Source organism: Pseudophryne corroboree, chromosome 6, assembly GCF_028390025.1.
Source record: "Pseudophryne corroboree isolate aPseCor3 chromosome 6, aPseCor3.hap2, whole genome shotgun sequence".
NCBI classification, from domain to species: domain Eukaryota; kingdom Metazoa; phylum Chordata; class Amphibia; order Anura; family Myobatrachidae; genus Pseudophryne; species Pseudophryne corroboree.
Genome location: NC_086449.1, coordinates 662,609,082 through 662,623,024, shown reverse-complemented (window position 1 = coordinate 662,623,024; position 13,943 = coordinate 662,609,082). Strand labels below are relative to the sequence as shown.

Below are 13,943 nucleotides of genomic sequence, written 5' to 3'. Positions count from 1 at the left end.
TTCCCAAGCCTTTTCACAAAGAGCGTTCAGTTCATGAGAGGGAGGAAACGTCACCTCAGGCTTCTTTCCCTTATACAAACAAACCCTTGTATCAGGAACAGCAGGTACTTCAGAAATACGTAAAACATCTTTAATAGCCACAATCATGTACTGAATACTCTTAACCAATTTTGGATGTAAACTGGCCTCACTATAGTCGACACTGGAGTAAGAGTCCGTGTCGGTATCCGTATCAGCTATTTGGGTAAATGAACGCTTTTGCGCCCCTGAGGGGGCCTGTACCTGGGATAAGGCGTCCTCCATGGATTTTCTCCACGTTTGTGTCTGAGAAACAGATTTATCCAGACTCTTAGACAATAACGCCACATTTGCATTCAATGTACTCAACATATTCACCCAATCAGCAGTCGGCAGTGCCGACAGAGTCACTCCCAAATCCCTATCTGCGCCCCCAGTCACTTCCTCGGGGAGGAGCACTCAGCCTCAGACATGTCGACACACCGTACCGACACACACACTCTCACTGGCAATAGGGGACAGACCCACAGGGATGCCTGTTAGAGAGAACACAGAGGGAGTATACCAGCTCACACCCCAGCGCCCATATACTACTGAAAAAATAATATATGATCCCTGCGCTGTTTTAATAGCACCAAATTACTGTGCCCCCCTCCTTTTTGCTCCTTGTACTTGATAAGGAGAGTGGAGGTCCGGGCCAGCGTCTCTGCAATGCCTGTGAAGAGAGAAAATGGCGCTGGTAAGCTGTGAGGGCTAAGCCACGCCCCCTCCCGGCGCGCTGTATTCCCGCTCAATTTCAAACATTTATACTGGCGGGGGTCTTATATTTAGTGCCTAGGCACTTAAAATATGCTTTCTTGCCAGTTTTATAGCCTTAGTAACCTGCTGCCCAGGGCGCCCCCCCTGCGCCCTACACCCTGTGAGTGCCGTTGGTGTATGTGTGGGAGCATGGGGCGCAGCGCGACTGCTGCGCTGTACCTCCGTTACTGAAGTCTTCTGCCGTCACTGAAGTCTTCTGTATACTCACCCGGCTTCTTTCTTCTGGCTTCTGTGAGGGGGATGACGGCGCGGCTCCGGGAACAAGCAGCTAGGCGCACCAAGTGATCGAACCCTCTGGAGCTAATGGTGTCCAGTAGCCTAAGAAGCAGAGCCTTTAACTCAGAAGAAGTAGTTCTGACTTCTCTCCCCTCACTCCCACGAAGCAGGGAGCCTGTAGCCAGCAGGTCTCCCTGAAAATAAAAAACCTAACAGAAAGTCTTTTCAGAGAAACTCAGGAGAGCTCCCCTAGTGTGTGTCCAGTCTCTCTGGGCACAGAATCTAATTGAGTTCTGGAGGAGGGGCATAGAGGGAGGAGCCAGTTCACACCCATTCAAAGTCTTAGTGTGCCCATGTCTCCTGCGGATCCAGTCTATACCCCATGGTCCTTTTGGAGTCTCCAGCATCCTCTAGGACGTAAGAGAAACATAGGTTCTACGAACAGTCGCGAACCTATGTATTTTCATGGCTGCAATCGGCAAAAATTTTATTAAAAAAAAATAGATGCTTATAGCGGATTTGGTTTTGACTGCCTCAGTGCCAGCATTGGTAATTAGCCGGTATAATAGGATATGCATACATAATATATGATAACTGGCTAGTATAAATGAATATAAATAAGATAAAATCTTACCCAAAGATCCAGAAGAAACTCTTTGAGATGACGGTCTGAAACCAGGCACTTTAGAGCCATCCAAAGAATGATGATTTTCTATATGTCCAAGCATGGCGTTATCTAGATAAGTAGATTGCTCGCTGAAAGACTGCTCAGTTGTTCGTGGAGACAATTGACATCCTCCCCAACTTTGACTGCATGATACCTGACTGTCAAGTAGATTAGAAAAGTGATTGAATAACGCAGGTCCAAGAGATGGAGGCAACTGTTTACTTGCCAGATTAAACTGAATTTGGGAATTGGACATGGGAGATGTTGGTAATTGAGTGGGTTTATTTGACTGCTGTAGTAAATCCTGATTACTACTTGACTCTGGATCTGTAACAAAAAAAGATTGTGCATCTTGCTGAATTTGTTTTGTAGGAATCATTGAGTATAGTGAACCTTTATACTGCATTCTATGCGATACATGTGGATCTGTAGCCGCCGCTGTCTGTGGGACTCTGCAGTTATGTAAAGGTTCCGAAGCCTTATATCTATTAGAACTTGTTGAAACTAAATTATTCATAAAAGCAGCACCTATTGGTTCATTTCTTTCTGAAATGCTACTTGACAATATCTCATCCTTTATATTTTGCTGGGCTGATGGATTTAATGAAGACTGATCTGATATTTGGTCACTTGTGCATGAGGGATTGTCGATTCCATGTATGCTAGATGGAGAATACATTTCAACCGCCTGATCTGCTGCAGTTAGATTTCCCTGTGATGGTGAAAAAACATCATTTTTAGATGAAAAGTGTTCCGGATGTGCTTCATTAGAAATTGCACTGGAGACTGATCCATTATTTATGGTCGTAGAAAACATTGAGGGAATAGTAGCACCCACACTTGTTACAGTAGAGGTCCCAGATGTCCCAGTGCTGGTTCTATAGCTGCAAGGAAATAGCTGTTTTCTGGCAGATGAAGGGCTGTTTGTCATGCTCAGCTGTTGAGACGCGATGGTTACTGGAGACGCAGAGACCTGATTGCCCAAAGTGGCATTGTTACTACCAATCTGAGTCATGTGCCCCATCTGATGTGATGAACGGCCAGTGGTGTTGTGTTTTGGAGAATTATTTGCACTACTTGGACTAGCTGATCTTACAGGGAATGGTCCCCATGTGCTTGGGCTGGAGTTGAATGTTCCTCCAAATTGTGTCATAGGTAAGCGAGGGTGTCTGATTTGCTGCATTGTTTGCGCAGCTAAGAGGGCAAAATGTGGATGGGTATAAGGTAAAGGAAGAGTCCCAGGGAAAGGAGGGTGTACAGTTGCTTGCATATTTTTATTTGGTCGGCTAGATGCCTGGAAAGCTGGCAAAACGGATGTCTGTGATGTTGTTACGGTAGATGTTCCAAAAGAAAATGCAGTTCTGTTGGAAGACATCATGCCTGCTCCAGATGATGAATTTGTAATAGACTTGGGACTACGAATGTGCGTCTTTGGAATCAGATCTTCAAGTTCTTTTGCTGGATCTTGTATCAAGGCATTAATTAGCTGAACTGCATATCGTGTGGACTCTGTTCCCCCCCTGCCAAAAGAAACACACACATAAATACTGTATATTGGTGGATGCTAAATGTAGGTAAGAGAATATGTGCAGTGAGGATATACTGAATTACAGAACCAAACGTCCACGTATAACCAAACAAAAGCCACTTACTGTAAATCATTATGCAATTCAAACACTGGAAAAGGAGTCCACAAATCCATGTATCGCTCCCACTAAAATGTAAATCACCATCACTCTCTAATTGTCATGCAACCTCAATGAGTGTTTCCTTCCAGAGTGCCATTAGCGCTGTGGATTGTTTGCTTCTTCTGGTATACGGCAACAAGGACAAGAGTCTGCCATTATTCAGCCAAATCCAGAGCTTTTAGTGTATTTTAGGGTGTGTGCGTGTTTTATAGAGATACATCACATGCCATTTATTGCAGTGGTGTATCTGTTTAACGCCAATTCAGAGTTTGCTACAGCTGTACAGTATATCCTTCCTAAATTGCTCAGTACTTTTAAGGTATGATACAGTAGTATAGGCATATCCAACTATAGGGCTTAAAGAAAATGGACTAACTGGGGAAACAAAAAGATAAAAACAAAGGTTACAAAGTGGCTTAAATCTGTATGTTTAAATTGCATTTGTAAATACGGGATCAGTATGATATCAGCAGACCGACGCCGGGAACCTGACAGCCAGAATCCCGTCGGCCAGCGCAGCATGTCCACTCGCAGGTTCTATCCCCCCTCGGTTGGTGGCGTGGGCCACCACCCAAGTGGGGGAAGTAGCCGGCGGTCGGGACGCCAACTGCCAGTATTCCACCTGGTGTCAGGATTCCGGCGTCTGAATCCTGATCGCCGGGATCCCGACCGGTGGTCAATTGACTGCCTCACGTAAATACATATAGCACAGATCATATGACTGAACAATATAGTCTATATCAGAGGTTCCCAAACTCTGCCGTTACAGTCCAAGTACATACATGACTGAGAACAGGTGCTAGGCTAATTTGATTGAAATATCTGGGAAGGATCATGGAAATATTTCAAATCTGGACTGTCTGGGAAACTCTGCTATACAGTGAGATTCCATTACATAGTATATAATACAGTGTTACCAGGATGTAGAAGAGTTATGTAGAGTTTGCACATAGTGTGATTGGTGCTTAAATCTGTGACTAAGCATGTATAACTAAAATTGGCAATTATTACTATTGGTAGGGGTGGTTTCTATATAACTAGAGGGAGGTGGTGCAACAAAAGCAGCCCAATAAATGTAAGTGTGGATATGACATGTAAGTGTAAGCAAATTGATGTCATTTTGCTCCTTGACATTTGATGCTCATAGTGTAAAGAACAGATCATAAGTTTTCCTCCTTAAGTACCTTATAGTAATCATTCTTTCTCCATTCTTATCTTTTTGCTTATCAACATCTATATGGGCACCAGTAACATCTTGAATAGCAGTAACATTACATCCACCTCTCCCCATTATTCGAGACACTACAGATGCGGGAACAGACAGCTTCTTGGATCTGTAAAAGGAAAAGGATATCACTACTTGAATTAACATCCTCTAAAACGTACACACGAATATTTATCAATAATCCTTTCAAGACATGCAAAAGTGTAAGCACTGTTTGTAAAAAACTTCCACCAACCTTCTCACTACTTCTTTCCACCCTTCTTCCCTCTTCTGTCCTCTTTTAGGACTACTGACATTCAGCTTCATGTTTGGCAGCGTAAGGGGAATGGTTTTACAATTGGATGGTGTGCTGTGATTCACATCATTTTCAAGCCTGCATATATATATATATATATAAAAAGAAAATTCATAAGAAGGATGATGGGCAAACACTACAGCACTGATAAAATATCAGGTAAATGCAGTTAATAGTTTGGTAAAAATGTAACAATTTAAGCGGTAGGATGTAACAGATTCCGAGATTGTCGGAGGTGCGGGATGCCGGCCAATCTCAGTCGTTTTTCTAAATGGGCAAACACTTACAAGGCAAAACCATGCCTCGTAAATGATTGCCCGGTTAAAAAAACAACAAAAAAACATACGAGATTGACCGGCAACCTGCACCTCCGGCGATCTCGGACTCCATTACTTCCTACTGATTGTCTCTTCTAGTTTTTTATTCTTATAGGGCTGCATACAAAAATCCATGATTCCAGGCTTAGATCGACCACGATGGGGGCGAATTGTGGTTCCATTGTGATCGTTTACACCACAGCTGCAAGAAAAGCTTGCCTCCTTCACAGGTAAATCAGATTGACCATTTATAGTTAGATTCATTCAAAAAACAAATCTTTAACAATCAGCAGTCAAAATACAATATGTAAAAACAGTTATACAATTAATTAACTTTAAAAACCCACCTTGCAGAGAGTTTAGAAGATAATATCTTGGACTTTTCTTCACAATTATGGAGCAGTAATGAAGAATGTTTTCTCCCGCCAGAAGTGTTTACTTCAGAATTGCCATTATGTTCTTGACTCAGGTTACTAATGCTGCTTTCGTTATTGCAATCATTATCACCCACGTAGTCACAATCACTATTGCCATTTGCACTACCACCTCTAGGCTCACCATTAAATAGATTATCTGATGTTTGTTGTGCTATAGACAAATGTTGGTCATGCACAATTATTTGGAGGTTTGAAGAGGTGTCTTTGGTTTTGTTCTTTTTTGTTTTCTGATTGGTGCTTGGTGTTATTACATTGCCCCTTTTCCCAAACACGTTTGTAAAAGTAACAGAAGTTGCTGAGATGCCGATTGTTGTTGTTGTCGTTGCACTTGGTGGCTCTAAGGGGACATCATCTTCCTCTAAAATAAAATAAAAATGCAAAATTTAACTGCGCAATAATAAATAAAGTGCATAATCAAATATAATTCCATATAATAATGATAAAAGTAACAATTTTGCAGTGTGGAAGGATGTATTATCCTGCTGAATGCGGTCCCTGCCATCAGGGAATACTGTTGCCCTGAAGGTGTGTAATTTGTCTGCATGTAGGTGGTACGTGTCAAAGTAACATCCACACGAATGACAGTACCCAAGGTCTCCCAGCAGAACATTGCCCAGAGCATCACACTGCCAATGCCGACCTTCTTCCTACAGCGCATCCTGGTGCAATTTCTTCCCCAGGTAAATGACACACATGCACCGGCCATGCACAAGATAAAAAAAAAAGAACACGATTCATCACACCAGGCCCCTTTCTTCCATTAATCCAAGGTCCAGTCCTGAGGCTCATTGGAGGTGCTATGGACATGGTCAGCATAGGTACTCTGACCGGTCTACAGCTACGCAGCAAGCTGTAATGCACTCTGTTCTGGCACCTTCCTATAATAGCTTGTGTTGTTTCTGCAATCTGTGCTACAGCAGTTCTGTGGTATTGGACCAGCCTGTTAGTCTTCGCTCCCCATGTGCATAATACAGCGATGGGCGCCCTGTTGTCCTTCCTTGGACCACTTTTGGTAGGTACTAACCCACTGCATACGGAGAACACCCCAAAATTTCTGCCATTTTGGCTCTTACCCAGTTGTCTAGTCATCATACTTTGGCCCTTGTCAAAGTCGCTCAGATCCTTATGCTTGCCCATACAGTATTTCCTGCTTCTGATCAATTAACTTTAAGAATGGACTTGCTGCCCAATATATCCAACCCCTGGACAGGTGCCGTAACAAGATAATCAATGTTACTCACTACACCTGTCAGTGGTTTTAATGTTGTTGCTTTTTGGTGTATGTACATGGACGCAGATATCAGCTAACAAGTCTTATGAGGGGAATGCAATTCTGTCATCTGCAGGGCACATTGCAAGCTTTACCTTATACCCTGTAGAGGTGTGCAGGGAAATTTGCAATGTCAGCACAGTAACTGGTATTTAAGTGAATAATTGAGAATCGTGGTGATGCTCAGTATGCGGATCCCCTCACGTATGTGATATGGGATACAATTTGGAAATGCCTGCATACCACGCCCCGTGTGGTCAGCGGGTCCCTGAATTTCACCAAAAACCGGGGAACTTGAAGTATTGTCAAGAGGCCATGAAATCCATCTGGGGAGGCCCCACTTCCAAACTAACTGTTAGAAGCACTCCAGATAAGGAGACACCGACACTTCCATGATGCTCTTTTGTGCCTCCCTGACTGAGCACAGAACCGGTCGGCCAGGACGACTGGGCTCTAAAGAGGTAAAAATATGGTTCAGAGTCAGAGCATGTTGATTGGAAGTACAGTCTTTAAAAGGTGACCAAAGTCCTTGGAGCCGAAGATGTAATGTTACTGCAACCAAGCCAGGAGGCTCGCATCCATGGTCACAATGACCCAATCCGGAGTGACTAATGATTGGTCCTGGAGGAGGAGGAGATTGGAAACCAGCCACCTATCGAGAGATTGACTAGTGCTGTTGGACAGAATGAGAAACTGAGATTAGCGGTATGCTGGAGACTCTTCCACTGGAAGTCCCGCAAGTGAAATCTGGTGCACTGAAAGGCTTCGAAGGTAGAGACCATCGTGCCCAACCAATAACTTACAAGCTTGACAGCCAAGGCACAGAGAGCACCATCGTGACCAAAGTCTGTAAGGTCCCTGCTTTTGACTCCAGCAAGAAAACTGGATGCAGAGAGGTGTCAAAGAAAACCCTGACATAGAATTAGGCGAGATTTCCCAAAGTTCAGAAGCTAGCCGTGATCCTGAAGTACATGAATGGTACGATATGGTGTGTTTGTAACCATGAAGCCGAAACAGCTTTAACAAGAAGATTGTGTAAACAAGGTATGATTGTGATACCTTCCTTGTGCAGCAAGCTTGCCATGACTGACATCTTGGTGAAACTCAGAGCCATGGCTATACCAAATGGTAGGCCTGGAATTGATGATGAGATTGGATGCAAAACAGAGGAGAGAATGATGACCTGTCGAAAGTAGAACATGAACATATATGCCTCTCTTATGTCCAGGGAGGCCAAAAACTCCTTAGCCTCCATGCTATGAATCACACTATTCCATCAGAAAAAGATCCACCCACAATCTGTTGTTCAAGGCATGAAGATTCAAACTCGCCTGGAATGAGCTGTTCGGCTTCCGAACTAGTAACAAGCTGGAGTAAAACCAATTTCCACTCCAGTAATGACATCCTCCGAGATGAGGAAATTTATAGCCTGGTCAAATGTCACCCTTTTCTCCGTATCCCGGGGAAGAGCTGCAACATAAAAACAATGTGGTGGCAGACCATGGAAATAATGCTCAGCACCCAGGCATCTGGCAACGACTCCACCCAATGGTCTGGAGTAGCCGCCCGACGACTGTACTAAATGGAGAGAGATTCCCCGTCAGGCGGTAGACTTCTCCAGAGACTTGGCCCTGAGTACTGCACGGTGTTTAGTGTTAGCTACCGCAAGAAAAGCCACTGGTAGCCTAGGCGATAATACCATCCAGTTTTGGGCAAAACAGAAAGCCCTCACCAAACAGTAGAGATTCGAAGGTAAGTTTTAATTGTGAATATGCATTACAAGCGCTAAGCCAAAGGGCCCACTGAGCCTGGATGACTGTGGCTGAAACCCTGGAAGCACGTGAACATGATCTTGCACAGCTTCATATACATTCAGGTGAACTGCCAAGCTATTTTGCAAAGACGAATGGGGAATTCCTGGATGAATCACTGTGAAGCTCCGCGACAAGTTTGTCAGCCCAAGTCTCCATAGCTTGAGCCACCCATGCAGAGGCCAGTAAAGGTCAGATAACGACCCCAGAGCCCATGAAAATTGACTACAGACAGCTTTCCAATAGTTTTATATAAATGTACCTTAAGGACGCCAAGGCCAGCACCGGAAGAGTCGTGTGTTTAGCTAAATGCAGCACTGCTGCGTCAACCGTAGAGGTAATTCCCACTTGGACACACAATCCGCAAGGAGAGGAAAAAGGAAGCAATATTTGCGAGGAAAGCAGAATTACTGATCTGGCACCTTCCAGGCCTCCACTATTAGATCAAGGAGATCCGAAAGAGGAGGAAAAGTAACGACCTCATTGCACAGACGCTGAATGGATCCACAGCCTTCGCTTGGGAATCTATATCCAAACAGTTGGAAGAGGGTGCACACAATGAGGTCTTCCACTCCATGACTCGAGGAAGACTCCAAGTTCTCATCCTCTGGTATGACGTTAGTCTCGCAAGCAAAAAGGAAAGAATGTCTCCTTTTTTTTGGCACACTAAATTAAATTAAAATATAACCCTTATTCATATTATTAAAATCGCCTCGTCATGAAATAAGCTAAAAGTATTTACAAACCTACAGAAAAAGACTTGTCCTTTGTCTGATGTTGTCTAATTTGTTCAGCTACATAAATGGTGGTGTACGTCAACTTATACTTGTGCCCTTTAGATATTGGTGTCATTTATTTATTAGAATGTACAGTATAATATTTTATACTTGACAGTAATGTAGTCCGATCTTTGTAAACGAGCATTCAATGAGACGGGTACTTCTCTTTAAAATATACTCTCACTGTATTTAACAATTCCACGGTTTTAATTAACCTTTTGCTTAATAATATATAATAGTGAAATTTAGTCTGCCAAATTGACGGACTGTGATGCAGGAACATCAATGTTCACATTGCATTCAATTTTGTGGTTCATGCTGTATCCCACAATATTTTTACGCATATATCACTGGTGCATAAGAATGTGATATTATACTGTAAATATCCCAGGTAGGTTGTATGAAATCATTCACAATACCAAGTTTGTAGGACCAATGGATTATAACACAACCACAAAATATCACTATAAATTTAATTATATGGTCGGGTTATATATTGTAATATTTCTACGCATGTGTGGTTTGTATATTCATGTGTGATATTGTTATATTATATCACAACTGTGATAATCACGCATGGATATATAAGCCACACATGCGTCAAAATATTGTGGAAATATTACAATATATAAACCGACCATATAATTGAATTTATAGTGATATTTTGTGGTTGTGGGGGAGGAGCTTAGTTTTTAAAGCTAAAGTGTAATTGAAGTGCCAGCTTCAGCCCCAACCTGCAATCCCATGGTCCAGTGTTCCCCAGCCTTGCTGCAAAGAGAAATACACACACTGATTTGTAAGGCACCACAGTACTCTGCAACTTTAAATTCATGTCATTAAAATTCTTCCTGCAGGAACTCTTGCATCATCAAAAATAATAAAACATTACAACATCATAGCGCCAAAATGCAAGAGGACAGTACATCAGTCTAGCATGGTAAATTTAACTTTTTGATAAAACACTGAATTATATAATGCTATTTCATGGCGATTGGTGCAAGGTAAATGGATAACATCAAAACAATAGCTTTTTAGCCAACCGTTGGCATTTAAAGCACACAGGTCCACCCCTATCCATACCCAATATAAGAAGTTTTGCTGCAGGTTTTCTAAGGGATGACAAGTAAAAATGAAAAACTATTCATTACAATAAGGATATTTTTTAAGATGTTTGTAGCTTCAATATTTTTGGAGGAAGTTGCAGAAAATATACGTTATGGTAAGAACTTACCGTTGATAACGGTATTTCTCCTAAGTCCACAGGATAACAGTGGGATATGATGAAGCGACAGCAGATTTACACCAATCGGTCAAAGCTTTTCCGGCCTCCTAGCATGCAACAGGCCCGCCCATATATCCCCGCCTCCTTGCTCAGGCAAATCAAATGTATTCCAAAGCACTAGGCAGGAGCATATAGAGAGCCCTAATCAGGGAATAAGAACACACATGCACACCCTTCCGTACAAGAAGGAAGGGGTTAGTGAGTATAAAGATCCTCAAATCAGGTGCGTCAGGGTGGGATCCCTGTGGACTTATGAGGAATACCGTTATCAACGGTAAGTTCTTACCATAACGTATATTTCTCTGGCAGGGTCCACAGGTTATCCACAGGATAACAATGAGATTTCCAAAGCAATTTAGTGGTGGAGACACTCCTGATTGGACAGGAGAATCCTTCGCCCGAATTCAGCGTCATGAGAGGCAAAGGTATCCAAGGCATAATGTCTAATGAATGTGTTAATGGAAGATCATGTGGCTGCCTTACATATCTGTTCTGCTGAAGCACCACGTTGTGCTGCCCATGGTGGACCAACCTTACAAGTAGAGTGAGCAGAGACATTAGCCGGAACAGGGAGATCAGCCTGAGAATATGCTTCTGAAATAGTCATCCGAAGCCATCTTGCCAGTGTCTGCTTATCAGCAGGCCATCCTCTCTTGTGAAATCCGTAGAGAGAATTTGTCTTTCTGATGGGACTGGTACGATCCACGCAGATCCTTAATGCACGGACCACGTCCAGCGATGCATCTCCCGCAGAAAGGCTCGGTACCTGGAAAGCCGGGACTACAATTTCTTCATTAAGGTGGAATTTAGACACCACCTTCGGAAGATACCCAGATCTAGTTCTGAGAACGGCTTTATCTTGATAAAAAAAAAAATTAGGAATTGAGAACGACATGATAATGCCCCTAAATCTGATACTCTTCTAGCTGACGCCATAGCCATTAGAAAGAGAACTTTAGCTGTCAACCATTTAAGATCCACTTTATTAAGTGGTTCAAACGGGGCAACTTGAAAGGCCTTTAGAACTAAATTTAAGTCCCAAGGCACTGTAGGAGAAACAAAAGAAGGTTGAATGCGCAGCATTCACTGGAAAAAAAGTACGCACATCCTGTAAATTGGCAATTTTCTTTTGGAACCATACAGTCAATGCCGACATTTGCACTCTGAAGGAAGACACCTTCAAATCTTTATCTATTCCTGCCTGAAGGAATGCTAAGACCCTGGAAACTCTGAAAGCCTTAGGGTCCATTTTCCGTTCACTACACCAATGAATATAGGTTTGGCATATACTCTGTGATAAATGTGAGCTGAGGAAGGTTTCCTTGCTCTGAGCATCATTTGAATTACCTGTTGTGAGAATCCTCTTGACTTCAAGATAGAGGTTTCAAGAGCCACGCCGTCAAAGACAGTCGATCCAGACGTCTGTGATAACAAGGACCCTGCATCAGTAGATCTGGACGTTGAGGGAGCAGAAGTGGAACATCCATTGATATCCTCTGCATATCTGTGTACCAATGTCTTCCGGGTCAAGCCGGAGCTATTAGTATCACAGCACCTTTTCCTTGCTTTATCTTTCTCACCACCCTGGGTGATAGGATAATTGGAGGAAACACATAAGCCAGATGAAAGTCCCATCTCACCGACAGGGCATCCACAAAGATCGCTCTGGGATCCTTTGTTTTTGCCCCATATGGGAGAACTTTGTTGTTCAGACAGGACGCCATGAGATCTATCTCTGGCAACCCCCAATTGTCTACTAGAGTCTGGAAGACCTCCGGGTGTAGAGACCATTCGCTTGCCTGAATGGCGTGTCGACTGAGAAAATCCGCTTCCCAGTTTAGGACTCCCGGAACGAACACTGCGGACAAGGCTGGATGATGAAGTTCTGCCCACTTTAGTATGTGACTTACCTCTTCCATCGCTTTTCGGCTGCAAGTTCCTCCCTGATGGTTGAGGTACGCTACTGCCGTTACATTGTCCGAGTGGATCTGGACTGGTTTTCCCCGAAGAATGTCCTTTGCCTGAATCAGTGCCACGTATATGGCCCGAAATTCCAATATGTTTATTGGCAGGCAACTTTCTTCCCTGGTCCAATGCCCCAGAAAACACAACCTTCCTGACACTGCTCCCCCTGGTATCTGTCGTCAGAATTTCCCAATCTGATATCCAAAAGGGTATCCCCTTGTCCAGATGGGATGTCTTTAGCCACCAGGCTAATGACCTTACTTCTATCGTAAGAGACAGGGTCTGTGTTTTTATCGCCTGATGCAACCCATTCCATTTGGCAAGAATCAGACGTTGCAGAGGCCTTGAGTGGAATTGTGCATACTCCACCATGTCGAATGTTGATACCATCAAACCCATCACCCTCATTGCTGCGTGAATGGATACCTTTTGACTGTGTAACAAGTCCTGAATCCTTGACTGGACCTTGGATATCTTGTTCAGAGATAAACTTACTCTCTGAAGACCTGAATCAAGTACCGCCCCCAAGTGAGTCATCCGTTGTGACGGAACCAGAGATGATTTTGCCCAATTTATGAGCCACCCGTGGTTCTGCAGACATGTTATTGTCTGTCGTAGATGACATAAGAGCAACTCCTGCGTCTGTGCCAGGATTAAAAGATCGTCGAGGTATGGAAAATTTTTTATCCCCTGCTGGCGGAGATAAACTGCCATTACCACCATAATCTTCGTAAATACTCTGGGAGCTGTGACTAACCCAAAAGGTAGGGCCTGGAACTGAAAATGCTTTGGAGGATAGCGAACATGAGATAGCACTGATGGGACAGTGCTATAGGAACATGTAGATAAGCATCCTGTATATCCAGGGATAACATATAATCCCATGGCCAAAATGATGGAACCGAGGTACCCAAATGTATTTGTTCAGTACTTTGATTGAGAATGGGCCGAAAAGACCATTTGGCTTCTGAACTAAAACAGGTTGGAGTAAAACTCCTGTCCTCGTTGCGCAGGAGGAACTGGAATGACTACTCCTGAGTGAAGCAATTTCTGAACTGCCTCTAACAAAGACCTGGCCTTCGCCTCTACACGAGACGGGTTGGTATAAAAAAACCTTAGAGGAGGGTACTTCCTGAAGGCAAAAGCATAACCTA

General features: G+C 43.4%; 1 protein-coding gene across 2 annotated transcripts in view; it reads right to left on the bottom strand.

The window, feature by feature from the left end:
- Positions 1–13,943, bottom strand: part of ANKHD1 (ankyrin repeat and KH domain containing 1) — a 411,439-nt gene that overhangs the window by 41,241 nt on the left and 356,255 nt on the right. For both annotated transcript variants that reach the window (XM_063928239.1, XM_063928240.1), the window contains exons 26-29: positions 5,593–6,040; positions 4,869–5,006; positions 4,593–4,742; positions 1,688–3,240 (exon numbers count right to left, since the gene is read on the bottom strand). In XM_063928239.1, the coding sequence (XP_063784309.1) occupies positions 1,688–3,240; positions 4,593–4,742; positions 4,869–5,006; positions 5,593–6,040 (2,289 nt within the window). The remainder of the gene's footprint in view (positions 1–1,687; positions 3,241–4,592; positions 4,743–4,868; positions 5,007–5,592; positions 6,041–13,943) is intronic.